Here is a 23,261-nt window from a genome sequence, read left to right as displayed (position 1 = left end):
TGGCAAGCCTCGTAAAGAGGCAGGATGCCTTTGGGACTCACTCTGGGGACAGAGATCCTGGCTGCAGCCATTTTTGGGAGCCTCTTCTACCACGTGGACACCGGTGCTGGCAAGCACCATTCTGGAATCCCCCCTCTAGCCTGTAAGTGCTGAGACCCGGCCCTGTCCACCAGCTGGTCAGCACCAGTCCTGGGTCTTCCCAGGCCAAGCAGCTAGCTGGGTGGGGACACAACCCTACCTATCACTAGGCCAGTTGCCATAGGACACCATGAGCCTCCAGCCACCCAGGGACCTAGAATCGCCCACGAAGGGTTGGGCAGCATTCCCCAGGACTCCCTAGGCCTCAGCCCCACCCATCAGTGGGCCAACACCATGGCCCTTCAGCCAGCCATGTCAAGATGCAGTCCACCCACTAGCAGGCTGGCAATACCCTGGGATGCCCTGGGCCCCAACCCTGACCACCAGCCGGCCAACACGAGCTCTGGGACACTTGGGCCCCTTAGCCAGCAGCCCTGAGATCTGGACCTAACCACCAGTAGGTACCACCAGCTCTAGAAAACCCTGTATCCCGAAGCCAGTCATGTCAGGAATGGCCCTGCCCACTACTAGACTAACACTAGCTCTAGGATCCCTAATTCAAAAAGATATATGCATCCCTATGTTCACTGCAGCATTATTTACAATAGCAAAGATATGGAAGCAACCTAAGTGCCCATCAATAGATGAATGGATAAGAAGATGTGGTACATATACAATGGAATATTACTCAGCCATAAAAAGGATGAAATCTTGCCATTTGCAAAACGTGGATAGACCTAAAGGTATTATGCTTAGTGAAATAAGTTAGACAAAGAAAGACAAATACTGTATGATTTCACTTATATGTGAAACCTAAAAAACAAAACAAACGAACAAACGTAACAGAAACATAGTCATAGATACAGAGAACAAACAGGTAGTTGCCAGAGGGAAGTGAAGTGAAGGGAGAAGAGATATCAGTGAGGAAGATTAAGAAGTACAAACCTTCAGTTACAAAAGAAATGAGTTAGGGGTATAAAATGTACAGTGTGGGGAATATAGTCAATAATTATGTAATATTTTTGTATGGTGACAGACGGTAACTAGACTTACCCTGGTTATCATTTTGAAATGTACAGAAATATTGAATCACTATGTTGTATACCAGGAACTAACATAGTATTGTAGGTCAGTTATACTTTAAAAACAAACAACAAGCAAACTTATAGAAAAAGAGATCAGATTTGTGGTTATCAGAGGTGGGGGTTAGAGGGAGGGGGAACTGGATGAAGGCAGTCGAAAGGTACAAACTTCCAGTTATAAGATAAATAAGTACTAGGGTGTAATGTACAACATGATAAATATAATGAACACTGCTGTATGTTATGTATGAAAGTTGTTAAGAGAGTAAACCCTAAAAGAGTTCTCATCACAAGAAAAAAGTAATTTTTTTCTATTACTTTTATTTTGTATCTATATAAGATGATGGATGTTCAATAAACCTACTATGATAATCATTTCACAATGTATGTAAGTCAAATCATTATGCGGTACACGTTAAACTTATATAGCGCTGTATGTCCACTGTATTTCAATAAAACTGGAAGAAAATAAACAAATAAAATAAGTTAGGTAAGGGTGAAAGAATAAAAAGAACATGTGACAGAGACCATATGTGGCGTGTGAAGCCTAAAAAAAGTTAACTTTCTGGCACTTTATAGAAAGAGTTTGCCAACCTCTGCTTTAGACCCTTGAAATGTCAGTGGAAGTAGCATGTGTCAATTTTGGGCAGAAGCTCTAAGAAGCTTTAAAAGATAAGCATTAGTTTGCCATGTCCTCTATCTGACAACCAGCAAAGTTTCAGAAAGATCCTCCCCTATCAGTTTGGATCCCAGAATGAAGACGACAAGGAATAGAGCCATAACTGACCCATAATATGGACATGCAGCACAAGTGAGAAAGAAACCTTTGTTGTTTATAAGGCATTAAAAGCTTCAGGGTTTGTTATCTCAGAACAACCTAGCCTAAACTGCCTTATACATTTTGCTAACGTAATACGCAGTTCTCTATATGCCTGAAAATAATAAAAGTGTATTTAAATAATATTTATAATTGAGAGTTCTTAACAATTACTCAAAATATATTTCTAAAAAGCTGTATCTTAAAAACATTCAAGGATTGAATTATATTTAGTTCCTAAAAAAATTATTTTACCAGCTACTTGTATTGTTGGATCAGAGCACTTTTGGTACAGATGAACTTATTTGCAAAGCAGAAATAGAGACACAGATGTAGACAGCAAACTTATGGATACCAAGGGGGGAAGGGAGGGTGGGGTCAGTCGGGAGACTGGGATTGACAATATATACACTACTGTGTATAAAATAGATAACTAGTAAGAACCCACTGTATAGCACAGGGAACTCTACTCAGTGCTCTGTGGTGACCTAACTGGGAAGGAAATCTAAAAAAAAGGAGATATATGTATACGTATGGCTGATTCACTTTACTGTACAGCAGAAACTAACAACATTGTAAAGCAACTATACTTCAATAAAAATTAATTTAAAAAAAGCACTTTTATTTTCCTCTTTTCCAGACTGCAATGTTCCTTCTGATTTTGAAAACTTGAAAAAGACAACGTAAATTTTTACTTAAGAACTAGCACTTAATTCAGATCAAATTTATTCACACATGAATAAGACCCAATAAACAACATTAGTTAACACTTGTCTAATGTTATTTAATTTATAACATTTAGAGTTCCTGCTCTGTGCCAGATGATGTTCTTTACATGGATTAACTCTTTTTTTTATCATTCCTTTTTACAAATGAGAAAAATGAGACACACAGAGGTTGAGTATTCACCCAAGAACACATAGTTAGGAAGAAGTGGGGAACCAAGACGTGGAACCAGGGACCTCAGAACCTCTATGATCCCAACCTCTATGCTATACCAACCCTCCTAAATGCAAATATAAACTTGATCTTGAAAATCTAACAATTTCAGTATTAAAATTATAAATTTCCACTATCAAGTTAATTTTAAACCTTTTATGACAAACCACAAGTGAGTTAGTATAAAGAATACAGTTTTAGAACTTGAATATAGCTTAAGGGACAATGACAGCTTTCAATTCAAAGAAGAATATACCCACCCCCCCCAGGTAAGCTAATATGAAAAATGTACTTATAATACATGATATTTTCTATCAACTAAATGCTATCGTATTCCTTTAAAAATGAGCCAAATTAAAGTTCAGTTTATTTTATTATTGTAGAATACGGAAATATTAAGAGATATATAACTTCGATTATATAAATTATACACTTTGATTATGTAACATGAGATAATTAAAAATCTATGTGTACCAGACTTGTCTTCACTTCCAATTAGCTCTACTAGCTTTTTACTGCTTCAAAAGAATGTAATTAGTACTAGTCTAATTATCAGTTGCCCCAAAGTGACAGACTAAAAAATCAACACTGTAAGTAGGTAAGATATAGCCTATATAAACAATTCTAGGTCTAAGAGGAAATGGGAAGACAAAAGTCATTATTTTTTGTAAGACCAGAGGATATCTTTAAACTATAAAACAATAAATAATGGCAGAATGATTAAAATATATTAAGAATACGTATTTTGGGACTTCCCTGGTGGTCCAGTGGTAAAGATCTGCCCACCAATGCAGGGGACGCAGGTTCGATCCCTGGTCGGGGAACTAAGATCCCACACGTCGCGGGGCAACTAAGCCCGTGCACCACAACAACTGAGCTCGCACGCCTCAATGAGAGAGCCCGCATACCACAAGCTATGGAGCCCACAGGCCCTGGAGCCTGCGTGCCACAACTACAGAGCCCACGCGCTCTGGAGCCTGCATGCCACAACTAGAGAGAGAAAACCCGCAGGCCACAACTAGAAAGAAGCCTGCGCGCCGCAACAAAAACATTCCGCGTGCTGCAACTAAGACCTGACGCAGCCAAGGAAAAAAACAAAAGAATACATATTTTATTTTAGGTTCACAACTAATATTGCTAGTCTATGAAGGTTTTCACATACCTCATCTCATTTAATCATCACAACTTTGGGAAGTACTTAGGTCACGTATCCCAATTGCTAACATGTGTACTATGGAGAATTGGCCTTTTTTACAACAACAGCTTTGCATGCTCAACACCTAAAAATGGGTATTTCACTCAAATAGGAGTTCCCAGTAATGAATGAGCACACAGTGTACTTGCAGAGCCATGCTCATTTTCAGGGATAGAAATCATTTAAATATACCTGCTTCATATAAATAGCATCAGGAATTTCTATATAAGCTTAAATGTACAATCATTTTTGACCAGAGTTGTTCCTTGCCTTGAAGAGAATAAAAGAAAATGTAACTGTCAAATAGATATTTTTTCTGGCTCATTACATGTCCCTACAGAGTCCATAAAACAAATGTGATGATGAGACAGAAAACCCACTAATAAAATGTTTCCTTCAAGTTTAATTTTTTAAAATAAAGTTCCTCTGTCCTAGACCTGAATGCAGTATGTCTTAAGCTCATATTCTACCATAAGAACATAAATGCATCAAATGTAAAAACTGCTTCTTTTTTAAATTAAATTTCAAATTTTCCAGAAAGAAAAATGTTTTTGTAATTAGTATTTATCAGTTCTCTTTCAATTCTCACTGTATGCCTAAATAGGCATCACCCTGGAAAAGCAGCATTAAACCCCATCAACCTCAAAATAAATGTCACAGCAGATAAAACCACAACTCTTTAGGAAGGAACATCCTCAATACTCCTAATTCAGATGAAAAAACTTTAGTCAATACCATTACTACTGGTTGTTTTATAAAATATATTCTGATAAAATAGATTTTCATATCTACGATTTTTCAAAATTAATATCTAGCACTTTAATGTTGTTTTTCCAATGAAGAACCTACTGTTTTAAATTATCTGTCAAGACTTTAAATGTGAAAATCGTAGAATTAAGGATTTTGGTTTCGAAATACAGTTGCCCATTGGATACTACCCTGCTATTTAATATTAACACGATGAGGAGAATGACTAGGAAAAAAAAAATGTTGCTTCTGTCTGGTATTTCTTTTATTTCTAAAGGGAAGGCCTCAAGGACAAGCTCACTCAATGGTATTGTTCATTAATTATCATCCATTTACGAAAAGCCTAAGATAATGAACAAGAGGCACAGTGGATACAACTATTTTATTACTGTGAAACAATCCAGAAGAAAGGGAATTGCTTGCGGTAATGTAATAAAGTGCTTCTTTAAGGTAAAATATATATATTTCTCAGCTGTTGGTAATGATGAAGAAGGCATGTGTTCAGGATGTCCACTTTATAGATGCTCCAAAAGAATTTTTAAAAATAGTGGTCAAGGGCTTCCCAGGTGGCGCAGTGGTTAAGAATCCGCCTGCCAATGCAGGGCACACAGGTTTGAGCCCTGGTCCAGGAAGATCCCACATGCCGCAGAGCAACTAAGCCTGTGCGTCACAACTACTGAGCCTGCGCTCTAGAGCCCGCGAGCCACAACTACTGAAGCCCACACATCTAGAGCCCACGAGCCACAACTACTGAAGCCTGCACACCTAGAGCCCGTGCTCTGCAACAAGAGAAGCCACTGCAATGAGAAGCCCGTGCGCCACAATGAAGAGGAGCCCTTGCTCGCCGCAACTAGAGAAAGCCCGCGTGCAGCAACGAAGACCCAACACAGCCAATAAATAAAATTAAAAAAAAATCATGGTCGATATTTAGAATTTGAATGTTATATCTCTCTCCATGGCGTTTCTTTAGAAAACACTATTTTATCCCCTCTTGCTCCATTTAATGCATTTTAATGTTCTTAATTATAGAATATGTTGCTCACCTGGACCCAAATTTACCTATCATAATCTTTACTCCACTCTAAAATGATCAAATAGTAGTCTCTTTCCAAAAAACATTTAATTTCTCTCATTAGTATTATAAACAATTGATATCAGTATCTTGGAAAAATTAATTGCATAAAATAAAATAGAGCAGAAAAGGAAAATACTACCTGTAATATTTATTACACTTAAACTTATACTTTACTTTTCTGGCTTTTTTTGAAAAAATAATACAAAAAAATGAAGTATGAGTTGGTCCTTGGTAGTTTATAGTTTAGCACTTGGATGGTTCAACTAAATGAACGCCAGTTAAGATGTTTGATGTTTTTCATTCCCCAGACTAGATATAAAAAACAAATGATTTTAGTCACTGAAATTTTAGTTTCTCCCACTCAATTCTTCTGCATGTTCAAAACTTCTTGAGACTTAACATTTAAACTTGACTTCTTTTTAAACTAAGTTTAAACTTAACATTTAAACTAAGACTCTGATTTAAACAAAAAGCTTCCTTCTATGCTGTAATTTAGCTTCTCCCTTTCACTGATTTATCTGATTAACAATTCTTCATGTGAGACTAGTTATTCCCCTCTACCAGTGATATATGTTCACTTACTTTCTCTTTGAATAACTGCCTCTAAATAGGCCTATAACTATTTAGTTTTATACTAAAGTGAGCCATGACTCACATTACTGTTATTGTCTAGGAAACTGAATTGCATACATGCAGCTTTCTCTTTGATGTAGTCATTTTTAACTGTGATCATTAATTTATCATGAAGTATTAATTTTAAATTGCTTTATGATGAAGAAGTGTAATCTACATTTAGAAAATGTAGATTTTTATTGACAATGGTAGTATGTGATTTGTAGCAAATATGAAAATAGATGAAGATTAGTTTTTTAAAAGACTTTTATTTTATACCAGAGTATAGTTGTTTAACAGTGTTGTCTTAGTTTTAGGTGTAAGTTTTTTTCTTTTTTTAAAAATATATTTATTTATTTATTTATTTATTTTTGGCTGTTTCCATTCAAATGGAACAATTCTCACAGAGCACCTGCTGAACATTAGTGGAAGAATTTGGATACCTAAAAGGACAAGAAAAATCTCCTCACAACTGGGTAGAATGAAAGAAAGAAAAAAAGAAACAAGGAATCAATAAAGGGACCACCAACCCTGGCAGGAAGCTGAAGGTGAGGAGAGGTTCCTGGAATCAGAAAAAACCCCCACAGTGCGAAATCAGCTGGGACAGAAAGCGACCTTCGGGGGATCGAAGGAGAATACAGCACACAGTCTGTGGAAGGCAGGATGAAGACTCTATCTTGATGCCAAGACCATGCTCCACCCAACTGCCTGCAGAATCCAGTGCTGGACACCTCATGCTAAACGACTAGCAAGACAGGAACACAGCCTCACCCATCAGCAGACAGGCTGCCTAGAATCATACTAAGCTCAAAGACACCCCAAAACAAGCCACCAGACGTGGCCCTGCCCATCAGAGGGAAAAGACTCAGCTCCACACACCAGAGCAGAGGTACCAGTCCCTCACCAGGAAGCCTAAACAAGCCCCTGGACCAATCTCACCAACCAAGTGGCACACAAGAGAAGCAAGAGGAACTACGACCCTGGAGCCTGTGGAAAGGAGACCGTAAACACAGTAAGTCAGACAAAATGAGATGACAGAGAAATATGTTGCAGACAAAGAAGCAAGGTGAAAACCCACAAGACCAAATAAATGAAGAGGAAATAGGCAATCTACCAGAAAAAGAATTCAGAGTAATGATAGCAAAGATGATCCAAGATCTCTGAAACAGAATGGAGGCACGGATCAAGAAGATACAAGAAATGTTTAACAAGGACCTAGAAGAACTGAAGAACAAACAGTCAGTAATGAACAACACAATAACTGAAATGAAAAATACACTAGAAGGAATCAGTAGCAGAATAACTGAGGCAGAAGAACGGATTAAGTGAGATGGAAGACGGAATGGTGGAAATCACTGCCATGGAACAGAATAAAGAAAAAAGAATGAAAAGAAATGAGGATAGTCTCAGAGACCTCTGGGACAACATTAAATGCACCAACATTTGAATTATAGGGGTCCCAGAAGAAGAAGAGAAAGACACAGGGTCAGAGAAAATATTTCAAGAGATTATATTCGAAAACTTCCCTAACATGGGGAAGGAAATAGTCAACCAAGTCCAGGAAGCACAGAGTCTCATATGGGATAAATCCAAGGAGAAACATGCTGAAACACATATTAGTCAAACTAAAAAATATTAAATACATAGAAAAAATGTTAAAAGCAGCAAAGGAAGAGCAACAAATATCATACAAAGGAATCCCCATGAGGTTATCAGCTGATTTTTCAGTAGAAATGCTGCAGGCCAGAAGGGAGTGGCAGGACATACTTAAAGTGATGAAAAGAAAAAACCTACAACCAAGATTACTCTACCCATCAAGGATCTCATTCAGATTTGACGGAGAAAGCAAAAGCTTTACAGACAAGCAAAAGCTAAGAGAATTCAGCACCACCAAATCAGCTTTACAACAAATGCTAAAGGATATTCTCTAGGCAGGAAACACAAGAGAAGAAAAAGACCTAAAAAAACAAACCAAAACAATTAAGAAAATGGTAATAGGAACATATATATCAATTAATGACCTTAAACGTAAATGGATTAAATGCTTCAACCAAAAGACACAGACTAGCTGAATGGATACAAAAACAAGACCCGTATATATGCTGTCTACAAGAGAACCACTTCAGACCTAAGGACACATACAGACTGAAAGTGAGGGGATGGAAAAAGATATTCCATGCAAATGGAAATCAAAAGAAAGCTGGAGTAGCAATGCTCATATCAGACAAAATAGACTTTAAAATAAAAAGTATTACAAGAGACAAGGAAGGACACTACATAATGATCAAGGGATCAATCCAAGAAGAAGATATAACAATTGTAAATATTTAGGCATCCAACACAGGAGCACCTAAACACATAGGCAAACGCTAACAGGCAAAAAAGGGGAAAGCGACAGTGACACGATAATGGGGGAATTTAACACTCCACTTACACCAATGGATAGACCATCCAGACAGAAAATAAACAAGGACACACAAGCCTTTAATGACACATTAGAAAAGACAGACTTAATTAATATTTATAGGACATTTCATCTGAAAGAAGCAGAAAACACTTTCTTCTCAAGCGCACATGGAACATTCTCCAGGACAGATCACATCGTGGGCCACAAAACAAGCCTTAGTAAGTTTAAGAAAACTGAAATCATATCAAGAATCTTTTCCAAGCAAAATGCTATGAGAGCAGAAATCAATTACAGGAAAAAAATGTAAAAAACACAAACACATGGAAGATAAACACTATGTTACTAAATAACCGAGAGATCACTGAAGAAATCAAAGAGGAAATCAAAAAATACCTAGAGGAAAATGACAATGAAAACACGACAATCCAAAATCTATGGGATGCGGCAAAAGCAGTTCTAAGAGGGAAGTTTATAGCTATACAAGCCTACCTCAAGAAACAACAAATATCTCAAATAAACAATCTAACCTTACACCTAAAGGAACTAGAGAAAGAAGAACAAACAAAACCCAAAGTTAGCAGAAGGAAGGAAATCATAAAGATCAGAGCAGGAATAAATGAAACAGAAACAAAGAAAACAATAGCAAATATCAATAAATTAAAAGCTGGTTCTTTGAGAAGATAAACAAAATTGATAAACCATTAGCCAGACTCAACAAGAGAAAAAGGGAGAGGACTCAAATCAATAAAGTTAGAAATGAAAAAGGACAAGTTACAATTGACACTGCAGAACACAAATGATCATAAGAGACTACTACAAGCAACTATATGCCAATAAAGTGGACAACCTGGAAGAAATGGACAACTCCTTAGAAAAGTACAACCTTCCAAGACTGAACCAAGAAGAAACAGAAAATATGAACAGACCAATCACAAGCAATGAAATTGAAACTGTGATTAAAAATCTTCCAACAAACAAAAGTCCAGGACCAGATGGCTTCAGAGGCGAATTCTAGCAAACATTTAGAGCAGAGCTAACACCTATCCTTCTCAAAATCTTCCCAAAAATTGCAGAGGGTGGAACACACCCAAACTCATTCTACAAGGCTACCACCACCCTGATACCAAAACCAGACAAAGATATCACACAAAAAAAAAATTACACAAAGAGACACATGCACCCCAATGTTCACTGCAACACTATTTACAATAGCCAGGTCACAGAAGCAACCTAAATGCCCATCAACAGATGAATGGATTAAGAAGATGTGGTACATATATACAATGGAATATTATTGAGCCATGAAGAGGAACGAAATTGGGTCATTTGTAAAGATGTCGATGGACCTAGACCCTGTCACACAGAGTGAAGTAGGTCAGAAAGAGAAAAACAAATATCGTATATTAACGCATATATGTGGAAACTAGAAAAATGGTACAAATGAACCAGTTTGCAAGGCAGAAATAAAGACACAGATGTAGAGAACAAACATATGGACACCAAGGGGGGGAGAGTTGGGGGTGGTGATGAGATTAATTGGGAGATTGGGATTGACATATATACACTAATATGTATAAAATAGATAACTAATAAGAACCTGCTGTATAAAAATAAAGTTCAAAAAAAAAAAGAAAATTACAGGCCAGTATCACTGACGAACATAGATGCAAAAATGCTCAACAAAATACTAGCAAACAGAATCCAACAACACATTAAAAGGATCATACACCATGATCAAGTGGGATTTACTCCAGGGATGCAAGGATTCTTCGATATATGCAAATCAATTAATGTGATACACCATATTAATAAATTAAAGGATAGAAACCATATGATCATCTCAATAGATGCAGAAAAAGCTTTTGACAAAATTCAACACCAATTTATGATAAAAACTCTCCAGAAAGTAGGCATAGAGGGAACTTACCACAACATAATAAAGGCCATATATGACAAACCCACAGCAAACATCACTCTCAACAGTGAAAAACTGAAAGTATTTCCTCTAAGATCAGGAACAAGACAAGGGTGTCCACTCTCGTCACTATTATTCAACATAGCTTTGGAAGTCCTAGCCACGGCAATCAGAGAAGAAAAAGAAATAAAAGGAATCCAAATTGGAAAAGAAGAAGTAAAACTGTCACTGTTTGCAGACGACATGATACTATACATAGAAAATCTTCAAGACGCCACCAGAAAACTACTAGAGCTAATCAATGAATTTGGTAAAGTTGCAGGATACAAAAGTATACAGAGAAATCTCTTGCATTCCTATATACTAACAACGAAAGGGCAGAAAGAAAAATTAAGGAAACAATCCCATTTACCATTGCAACAAAAAAGAATAAAATACCTAGGAATAAATCTACCTGAGGAGGCAAAAGACCTGTACTCAGAAAACTATAAAACACTGATGAAAGAAATCAAAGAAGAAATAAACAGATGGAGAGATATACCATATTTTTAGATTGGAAGAATCAATATTGTGAAAATGACTATACTACCCAAAGCAATCTACAGATTCAATGCAATCCCTATCAAATTACCAATGGCATTTTTCACAGAACTAGAACAAAAAATCGTACAATTTGTAAGAAAACACAAAACACCCCAAATAACCAAAGCAATCTGGAGAAGGAAAAATGGAGCTGGAAGAATCAGGCTCCCTGACTTCAGACTATACTACAAAGCTACAGTAATCAAGACAGTATGGTACTGGCACAAAAACAGAAATATAGATCAACAGAACAGGATAGAAAGTCCAGAGATAAACCCACGCACCTATGGTCACCTAATCTACGACAAAGGGGCAAAAATATACAATGGAGAAAAAGCCTCTTCAATAAGTGGGGCTGGGAAAACTGGACAGCTACATGTAAAAGAATGAAATTAAAACACTCTCTAACACCATACACAAAAATAAACTCAAAATGGATTAAAGATCTAAATGTAAGACCGAACACTATAAAATTCTTAGAGGAAAACATAGGCAGAACACTCTTTGACATAAATCACAGCAACACCTTTTTTGACCCACCTCCTAGAGTAATGAAAATTAAAACAAAAATAAATGAATGGGACCAAATTAAACTTAAAAGCTTTTGCACAGCAGAGGAAACCATAAACAAGACAAAAAGCCCTCAGAACGGGAGAAAATATTTGCAAACGAAGTAACTGACAAAAGATTAATCTCCAAAATATACAAACAACTCATACAGATCAATATCAAAAAACCCCCAAAAAACCCAATCAAAAAATGAGTGGAAGAACTACATAGACATTTCTCCAAAAAAGATACACAGATGGCCAACAAACACATGAAAAGATGCTCAACGTCACTAACTATTAGAGAAATGCAAATCAAAACTACAATGAGGTATCACCTCACACCAGTCAGAATGGCCATCATCACAAAATCTACAAACAATAAATGCTGGAGAGGGTGTGGAGAAAAGGGAACCCTCTTACACTGTTGGTGGGAATGTAAATTGATACAGCCACTATGGAAAACAGTATGGAGGTTCCTTAAAAAACTAAAAATAGAACTAGCATATGACCCAGCAATCCCACTACTGGGCATATACCCAGAGAAAACGATAATTCAAAAAGATACATGCACCCCAGTGTTTACTGCAGCATTATTTACAATAGCCAGAACAAGGAAGCAACCTAAATGTCTATTGACAGAGGAATGGATAAAGAAGATGTGGTACATCTATACAATGGAATATTACTCAGCCATAAAAAGGAACGAAATTGTGTCATTTGCTGAGACATAGATGGACCTAGAGACTGTCATACAGAGTGAAATAAGTCAGAAAGAGAAAAACAAATACTGTCTATTAATGCATATATGGGAAATCTAGAAAAATCGTAAAGATGATCTTATTTGCAAAGCAGAAATAGACACAGACGTAGAGAACAAACATATGGATACCAAGAGGGAAAGGGGGTGGGTGAGATGAATTGGGAGACTGGGACTGACATGTATACACTATGTATAAAATAGGTAACTAATGAGAACCTACTGTATAGCATAGGGAACTCTACTCAGTGCTCTGTGGTGACCTAAATTGGAAGGAAATCCAAAACAGAGGCGATATATGTATATGTATGGCTGATTCACTTTGCTGTACAGCAGAAACTGACACAGCAGTGTAAAGCAACTATATTCCACTTTAAAAATAAAGAAATAAAACCCACTTCCTAATAATAGAGACTAAAGTTTGATTCTTAGAGGAGCACATATTTCAATTATGTCTGAGCAATAATTTACCTCTCTTAAAAATAAAACAGTACAAATATCAAACTAAATTAATTCAATCCATTAATATAAAGGCAGGCTGCTTTTGAGATACAGGGATTTTTAGAAATTAAAGGTGGAAAATACAAGAGTCTAAAATAAGCCCATCATTGCTGTAAGTCATGAGGAAGGGTGATCATTCTTAGGAAACTGTGGCATTGTACTCTTGAATGAGAAATTATATAAGTATGTTATGTCCCTAATTAGTCAATTATGAGTTAAAAATATAGCAAATCCTGATGTGTTCCTATTTAATTACCCTGAGATGCATGCTTATTGAATACCAGGTTGTAAAATATTCCTAATAGAGCTGTTTTAAGCATGGTGATACCTATCAGGGAATAATGTTATACGGAACTTACTAAGAATTTTAAAATGATTAGGTTTATCTGAACATGTTGATGAATCAATTTCCCTTATGTTCTAGGTTCTATGAACAATATCAAATAAGTAAAACAACAGTATCTATTCTCAAAGTGTTGAAAATCTAGAAGGAATAAGTTCAAGAACAAGAAAACACATGACCAGCTGCAAAAATCAGCACCAGAGGCAATAACTCAGAAATATTATGTACTGTATTCACCTAATCACCCATCCATCCATTCAACATTTGTACAGCAATAACCAGTACTAGATATTTGGTATACAAAGATAGATAAGATCAACTAATTTAAAGTATATTTGAAATAATCTAATAAATTTTCAAAAAGATTTTATTTAAATTAGACTTTAAATGAAATCGGAGATTTAAATAGACTCAAATTATGGGGGCTTCCCTGGTGGCGCAGTGGTTGAGAGTCCACCTGCCGATGCAGGGGACACGGGTTCGTGCCCCGGTCTGGGCAGATCCCACATGCCGCGGAGCGGCTGGGCCCGTGAGCCATCGCCGCTGAGCCTGCGCGTCCGGAGCCTGTGCTCCGCAACGGGAGAGGCCAGAACAGTGAGAGGCCAGCGTACCGCAAAAAAAAAAAAAAAAAAAAAAAAAAGAAACAAAAATTAAATAGACTCAAATTATGATTGGGATGAACATTTTGGTATAATATAAATGAAGGCAAATCCCTGATGATATTGGCCATCTCTTTTACTTTAACATTCATTCTCTTATTCTTGGTACTTCTTCACTAACACAAACTTCCATCATGCTTCTCCTTTTCAGAATCTTTTCACTATGCCTTCTGGCCCTCCTGATCTATGATAGACTCGTCCAGAGCTTGAGTTGCCTCCCTGAACCCTCAACACCTTGCTTTACTTGAATTCCAGTTCTTCCTTGAGGATATATCACCCTCTGTAGACTTTTCATCCTGGTTATTCTCTCATACCCAAAGTGTCTCAGAGTCAAGAAGCAAAGTTCTTTGCTGCTTTGTCAAACACTGCTTCCCTAGAATTGTGGAAAAGAATAACTAATTTCTATTAAGGCTCTTGTTATCCTGTCTTCATAGATATTCTCTCATAGACATTTCCTCTTCATTCCCTGAACATTTTTTCTTCATTTCTTGAGAACAACGATCCTTGATTCTATCTTTTCTCACATTTCAACTGCTGCCACCATCTTTTGTGACTTCAATCAATGTCCATGTGGATAACCTATCCAAGAACCTGGCCTCTCTTGACCAACTTATCCATCTCCGGTGTCTTTACCTTTTATTCCATGTCAGCTGCCCACTCCCACCATCATACTCTGAACCCTTCTCATCACATCACATTAACTGAAAACATTCTCCTCTCTAACCACAGCCCCTTATCTTTCCATAATTCCTGCTCAACTACTACCCTCACATCTGTTCCTTGATATCCTTGGAACTTTCAGTCCACTAACCTTTCTACTTTCCACTGCCTATTAGTCCCCTTCTAGCTTTACTTCTCTCTTTATTCCACTTAGATGTCATGGTCTACAATTAAAATAAATGGCTTGAAAATACTCGTAACATTTTTGCCTCTCTGTTCATCCCAGACCTCAATTAATAGCTATCTTCAATTAGCTCTCCTATATCTTACACTCCGTATTTTACCATTTGCATTAGTATTTAAGCATGCCCAAATCTCCCCTAACCTCAGAAACATCTTTCCTGAACGCCCCCCCTCTCTATTTTCACAGGCAAACTTGGTGGAATAGTTGTCTACATGATTGCCACTCTAGTTTGGATTCTGACCCCTCTACCCCACCAAAACAGGTCTCTCTAAGGCTACCCATTACTTGCATATCCTAAATTCAGTGGACAGTTTTCAGCACTCAGATTATTGGTTCCATCTGGAGCATTTGACAAAGTTGAGTATTCCTTCCTTCAAAACGTCATTCTTGGATTTTGTGATATTTTACTATCTCTTTCTTCCTACTCTACCCCCACCTTTCTCCAATCTTTACATCTAGGAATTCCTGAGGATTTTCTCTTCTCACCCAAGACAATCCCACTCACTCCCATGTCTATTTCCTATAACTCTTATGTGTTCACACAGAAATGAAATATGGAGCCAGATTTAATGAACTATAGACATGTAGGCACATATTAAGTACCCTCTATCACTAAAACTTAAGTTGCAACACATTTTCTGTAGGTCAGGAGTCCAAATGAGCTCAGGTGGATGTTCCACCTAGGGTCTCACAAGACTGAATAAAAGTTTCAGCTGGGCTGGGATATTATCTGGAGGCTCTGATGAAGAAATCTACTTCCAAGCTCATTCAAGGTGTTAGCCAAATTCAGTGCTTTGCAGTTGTAGGACTGAAGTCCCAATTTTCTAGCTAGACAGACTACTTTGCATAGATTATACTAATTAAGTACTGTCTATACCGGAAGGGTTCTATGTTTATGAGAGAAAGAATAAAGTTTCATTATTAATAAATCATAATGACTACATATAATATTATTAATAAATTTAATATATTGAATAAGAAATAAAACTTGAGGGAGGAAAAGGCGAGAGGCTATTCCAGATAACTGTAATAGAGAGATTACAATATGGTACCAAAAATGCAAGTGAAGAAAGTAACTGGGGTTATACACTAGGAAAGAATGCCATACGAACAAGCTGAGTGTATGAGAAAAATTCAGCTTATGAGAGGGATATACCATGGCAGGAAGGGTAACTGACAACATTCTAACTATTGAGTGTAACTTAAGAACTGACTAAAGCAAGTAAATACTAAACCATATGGCTATTTCAACATTTACCAGTCAGGGTTCTTACTTGAAATCATTGGAAGCTAACTGTCTAAGCGGAACAGCAATTTATTAAAGGGACTGGTATGACTAGAGAACCAGGTTTATGTCTAAGCTTCTCAAGAGAAAACCCTAAACCCATACTGTAGAACTGACCTTGTGAGGAAATCTGCTACTGCTTCTACTGGACACTTCTATGCCAAGGTCTTTTCTTTCCTGTAATTATTATTTATTATCGTTCAGCACCAATACAATTTCTGTACCAGCAAATCTATTTCAGAATTACTGACGACTCGATACCAGATTCCTTCAACCTGATGAGAACGTAATCTGAGTGCAGCATCTGCTTCTCTGTTCAGTCTATGCTGAGGTTTCCTAGAGATGAATATGAGTGGAGCGTCTAGGTAACATGGCTCATGCCCTAGCTACCAGGGAAACTAGGGAAGTGAATTATACAGCTTAACTTAGGGAGGTGGGACTTAGTTGGGACTTCCTCAGACATTAGAAGGTTGCTGAAAAACGTACGAAGGAGTGAGAAAACATAATAAATGCCCACAACAAAATGTCATATGCTAAGCATACAAAACTCACCTAAAATCCATTAACTTTTCTCCCAATATATATTAGTAGAATCAGAGAATATAGTGCTGGGCAGAACCTTAGAGAGCATTTGTTTTAATTCTCTCATCTTACAAACAAGAAACCTGATGCTCAAAATGATTAGATAATTTATCCAAACTGACACAACTAGTTAGTAGAAAGAACTCATGCTTTTCAACCCTTCATATATTTTCCACTGTTCACGGATCAAACTATATGCTTCTCTTAATATCAAACTTAAATTTTACCCTCAAGGAAACTCAGGGCTTAGTTCTCAGAAAGTCAGTTTGGTGATACTGGTCATTTTTCTCTCAATGTATCGATTTGATCAGTTTCTGAAAAACTAGCTGTGAAACTAAATTCTATATGCAGAATTCTAATTTTCTATTATTACCCATGAAAATGAACTGTAATTGAGCTTTGAATATGTTTTAACCATAGTCTGTAAATTTTTTAACTGGATTAAAACTTTCCCTTGCCAAAAGGCTAATATTCTTGCAAGAAGAAGTAATTATTCAAAAGCTATAAGAATAAATGTTTAATTATGAAAGTACCTCTCACTCATATATTATTACATCTTACAAAATTAGAGCTAAAATCACCTAAGTAATCCACAATCACATGATTTCTCTATACAGTTAATATCAACACCTAAGCAAAGAGAACATTAACACTACAGCACAGACAGAACACATACATTCTTTTAGTATTTTATTTTTACGACAAGACAGCTGATAGACAGAATTATGAGTCTTAACCTCACAACTGTCATACACTAGCTGTTTTTGAAACAGAAGCCAAAAACAAGCAATGAGATTTTGAGCAGGTGGAGAAAGAAAGAAGGCCAAGACAGAGCAACAATTCAACACAGGCACTAACTCTGAGAAGCATGGCAATGCAGAGAAAAAATTCTCTAAGAGCAGGAGATAAATAGTTTTGTTCAGATTTAAATGTTGTCTTAGAAGCTATCTATTTAGCACTTTTTTCTTTTTCTGAACACTCCACAGAAATTTATTGTGCTGGTTGTCAGACATATAGAAATACAGAATCAAACATAGGCCAACACATGGTCCATCGACAGGTGAATGGATAAAGAAGATGTGGCACATATATACAATGGAATATTATTCAGCCATAAAAAGAAACGAAATTGAGTTATTTGTAGTGAGGTGGATGGACCTAGAGTCTGTCATACAGAGTGAAGTAAGTCAGAAAGAGAAAAACAAATACCGTATGCTAACACATATATATGGAATCTAAATAAAATAAAATAAAATAAATGGTTCTGAAGAATCTAGGGGCAGGACAGGAATAAAGACGCAGACGCAGACGCAGAGAATGGACTTGAGGACACAGGGAGGGGGAAGGGTAAGCTGGGACAAAGTGAGAGAGTGGCATGGACATATATACACTGCAAAATGTAAAACAGATAGCTAGTGGGAAGCAGCTGCATAGCACAGGGAGATCAGCTCGGTGCTTTGTGACCACCTAGAGGGGTGGGATAGGGAGGGTGGGAGGGAGATGCAAGAGGGAGGGGATAAGGGGGTATATGTATAGCTGATTCACTCTGTTAGAAAGCAGAAACTAACACACCATTGTAAAGCAATTATACTCCAATAAAGATGTTAAAAAAAAACGAAAAAAAACCCCATAAGCCAACACATGTGATGTAGGTGTGGATAGAAATCATTTAGTTTGACCAGAGGAAAAAACCATATTATTTTGTATGGCTTCATTTTCTTTGTGAAAAGAAGACAATTAATACAGAATTGGGAACAGATAACTCAGAGCAAATAAAGAAACACAAAATACATACCTCTTGATGATACAGTCATTCTCTTCTAATATAAATCAGGTATTTCTATGTATAAGGATGCATTTTCCACAGATTAACTAGTGATCACTCAAACCAAATAATGAGAAAGTTTAAAAATCATAGCAAGAATTATAGAATATTCAATTTTATTAAAAGTTATCTTCTTCCCTCTGAAACAGTGCTTGCACTTTTTTTGCCTCTCCTCTGATAAACTGCTGATATCATTTAAAAAAGACATTTTCCCCAAACAGTAATTCTAAAATGTAAAATTAAAACAAGTTATCAGTTTACCCAATAAAGGATAAACATTATATTAAAAACCCATAGGGATGTACTATATTTATTATCACCTTTTGGTTTTTAAAGATGCTGCAATCATCTAGCTAAAATGGTATGGCTCTATTGGGAATGAAGGTCCTATAAGATCGAATGCTGCCTGGCATAAATTCAGTGAGACTCTAACCTTGCACTTGTGCTTAATACATTTAAAGGCTTAAAAACAACTCTAAAATATTATACCTTTATGTTAATATATAAGTCTACTCCAAATCTGTATATTTACGTGTAAAAATGCTTCTTATTCAATTATGAGAGGAATAAATATAATTCAAAATTTATATTTCCAGCATATCACAGATTCTCTCATAATCTAAATAACTATGTGGCATAGTGTATCTCCCTGGTTTAAATAAACAGTGCAACTCTCCTGCGATTTGTAATGCCTTGCAGGACTTTAGTTAAAAATATGGAGAGAGAGATGACAGACAGACAGTGAGGGAGAGACACTTGTGTGTGATCAGTACCTACCTGGAGGAAAAAAGAGAAAAGGGAGAATAGCTCATAGTACTAAATGGAAGTATTCTCTCAGAAACACTGCAAAATCTTTGTTTAAAAGAAAAAAAAGTGGAAAGTATAACAAGGGCAGAGTTCTTTTTGAAGCTTTAAAAATAATTTCATAGCAGTTCTGGAAGGATAATCAGTTATGACCTAGGCAGCAGCACAAATTCTATAAAAGCAAATAATTTCTGCAGTATATCAAATAAGATATGGGCTAGATAGCTGTTAAAGTATCACCTAGTTTTAACCTGGAAAGAAAACAATAAATTCTATAAGGAGTTCAGATGATGTCATAAGCAATCCTGTAATAAATGTTTAACAAAGGAATAAATATGTAAGACATCAGGCCAGACTCTGTGAAGATAAAATAAAATACATAAAATAAATCATACATAATCTTCAAGGGCTACTTTTACGGATGACAGAAAGTTATACCTACCTATTTAGGACTTAGAAATTTTGTAGGTATGATTACTATGTAAAAAATAGGCTGAGAAAGTTGTTGGGTTGATCATAGATTTTAAAAATTGTGTATATTATATACCATGACATAAATTGTATTTGGGCTATTGGATCAGATACTCACAGAATGATTGTAAGAAGGTTCCAATATCACAGGTAATGACATTTTCCCTTGAAGATTCAGTTTTGTTAAATAAAAAATCTTTTCCCCCACAATCTTTTCTTTTTTCATGCGATGTATACCATACAGTCTAAACCGAACTGCATAATTTCCAATCATCTCAGATTCAACATGATTAAATTTGAATGTTTCTGTGAAGACAGGGCATGGTCCTCTTTGGATGCTGGTTTTTGCTCTCTGTTTCTTTATAGGTAGAAGAACAAGGTGTACTTGCCATGAGTTGCCACCTGTCCTGTTATATGTTGGGATATCTGTGACAGCTGTCACTGTTACCAGAAGCTTCTGTTCTTGTGAGTCATAGTCAAAAGTCACATCCAGTGTGCCATATTTAGCTTCTGGCTCAGGATCAAAAGGTTTAGGAAGCTGTGAAGATGATCCTTGAGCTGACATATCCTAAGAAAAGCAAATTTAAATGTTTTCAATTTTTAACTCTATTATTTAATCTAGCATGTAAATAAGTATCTGATATTTCTTTAGAAGGATGATATGAAAACTGTTTTTATTTGCTATCATAAAGAAAGTAATAATAATTAACAGCCAACTACAATCAAAAGATACTCTATGGGGACAAAGTAATGTAAGTGGTAAGTTAAACTCAAAAACTTATTATAATAAAGACATAGAATTTAATATCCACCATCACAATTTTGAGAAAGGTGGATATACGTTTTTATCATGAGAAACGAAAATATATACTTCCATGTATATTTCTGCTCCTTTTGCAAAAAAAAATTACTAAATTTGTAACATTATAAACAAAACAACTGACAGCTCAATATTAGGCTGGAGAGAAAGAGAACATAAATGAAAGTATAATGCTACTGAAAAATTTGGTACCATTTTCAGATTTGTTTCAAATGCCCCCATCTGTAATAGAATGTTAACACATTTAGGCTTGAAAATCAATGGAAGTGTGAAATATGAAAGTATAAACACAAAGGCCTCAAAATACTTGCAGCCAAATATTTATTTTCCATAACACACACACACACTACTTCAATTTTTAACCAGAATTTAAAACTACGTATTATTTTCTAATACTAATTACTGTTGAAAATGGCAGAATACATATTCCAAAAGTTCAAGAAAGCATGAAACTATATATTTTAATTGTAAGATTAAAAGAAACTGTATCTCTTTTGCCTGGAACTGTCTAAAGTTCCTGCTAGTCTAACTATCTGGAATGTAATAGGAGTTTCAGCTAGTGACTAACAGTGCCAAATTCAGGTCTCTGACTTTTCAGCTATACCACCTCACCCCTTCAAATATTTTAATAAATATTAAGTGTCTTTCATTTTAAAATGTGGGCCAATTTTATAATTTTCTGAATTTTTCTGAACTTTTATTTAATGCGTACTGTAGTAGGCACTACTACTGACTCTTGGTCTTCCCTTTTCGCATGCCTCAAAGAAACTACCTGGGTTTTAGCCAGAAACACATTGTCTGGCAAGAAACTTTACTTTGAAGTCTTCCTTACAACTGATATAGCAATGAAACTCTGCTCTAGCCAAAGGGAGAGAAACAGAGTTCAGTATGAAACATCCAGATCAGGTTTGTAGAAAAAATTATGTGCTCTTCGCTCTCTATCTCTCACTCTTCCCACAAGCAGATACACAGATAGGATGTGTGGGTCAGCTTGGACCATGTGGATTAGGACAACACCCTAGGGGACAGAAGAGTGACTAAAAAGCAGGAACCGGGCCCCTGGGTGATGTTGTAGAGCAAGTCACCTACTCACCCAGGAGTATTGTTAAGTGAAAGACAATCAATCTTCTGTGGTTTTGTATCTGTATTTGCCATTGTACTTGTCTCCTTGTTACAGCAGCTTAACATGTGCCTAACTATTGCACCTACTATGTGCCAGGACATATTTTGGGTGGGGGATGCAGCAGAGAACCAAAAAGACACAAGTCTTTGACCTCATAGATCTTACATGTCTACCTACGATGACTCAATTTTGTATATGGTGTATGGAAGAAAAGATGACAAGTGAAGAAGAATACTTTAGGAGTAGGAACAAACTCTCATGGAATAATTCAGTTTTTTATGCAATACGATTAGATCAGGGTAAAAATATTCTTACTCTGTTAAATTGACAGTTTAGAACAAAATGTTTTAATGCATGCCACTTCATAATTGCTAATTAAATGATTAATTACATTAATTTATTTTTCAATTAAATATTTTCTAAAACAGTGTCATGACAGCTAATTTTCAAGGCAATAAAATTTTTTATATGGTCTCGGATAACTATTTCTGAATTTTGTTTCTCTTGGTGCCTCCCTTTTTTTTTTTTTCCTGGGCATTTTTTTTTTTCCTGGGCATTCCTTGTGAAACTGAGGGTTAAAAGGGTGGGACTTTTACAGATAAAAGCTACTATTTGTATTCTACAAACAGGTAATTAGAAAATAATCCCTCTTTTCAAGGTTCTGAGTCAAAGTTTTCAATAATCTTTAGCCAGCAACAGGTCATCAATACAGTTAATGAACTCCTTGCCGGGGAATCCTTCTGAACCCTCCTCACTCCTCTCCCAGTTCAACTGTGTAGGAAGATAGGCTCTAAAATAGCTGGATCCTGGATTAAACCAATAGGAAGGTATGAATTTTCTATTTGATAAATAATATCTATTAAAGGAATGGTAGGAAGCAAAGTAAACTTGAAAAAACACAAGAATGAGTTTTACACTAACACAGGTTATCAGCACCTAAATATTTATGTGACATGCATTTGCTGTAGTTTGAACATATTCAGTTTCGCTGTAGAAGACACAAAAACAAGCAGGATGGAGGAGACTCAATAAGAAGTGTTAACACATCAAGCTTCTGAAATATGGGCAAAACTCACAGGTTCTGTTAACTACAGATAATAAGGAAGTAACTTGAGAGACACAGGCAGAATTCAGAAGATGTGGTAAATATATATAATAACTAAGCTAATAACTTGTTAAGATATGTC

General features: G+C 36.2%; 1 protein-coding gene across 2 annotated transcripts in view; it reads right to left on the bottom strand.

The window, feature by feature from the left end:
* The window catches only part of SYT14 (synaptotagmin 14), a 226,685-nt gene that overhangs the window by 49,241 nt on the left and 154,183 nt on the right, over positions 1-23,261 (bottom strand). For both annotated transcript variants that reach the window (XM_029230413.1, XM_029230414.1), the window contains one exon: positions 20,250-20,699. In XM_029230413.1, coding sequence (XP_029086246.1) covers positions 20,250-20,699 — 450 coding nt within the window. The remainder of the gene's footprint in view (positions 1-20,249; positions 20,700-23,261) is intronic.

The sequence above is a fragment of the Monodon monoceros genome, unplaced genomic scaffold (genome assembly GCF_005190385.1).
Source record: "Monodon monoceros isolate NGI ecotype Baffin Bay Population unplaced genomic scaffold, NGI_Narwhal_1 Super_Scaffold_18, whole genome shotgun sequence".
NCBI classification, from domain to species: Eukaryota; Metazoa; Chordata; class Mammalia; order Artiodactyla; family Monodontidae; genus Monodon; species Monodon monoceros.
The sequence above is the reverse complement of the archived record's forward strand: the minus strand, read 5'-3'. Positions and strand labels throughout refer to the sequence as shown.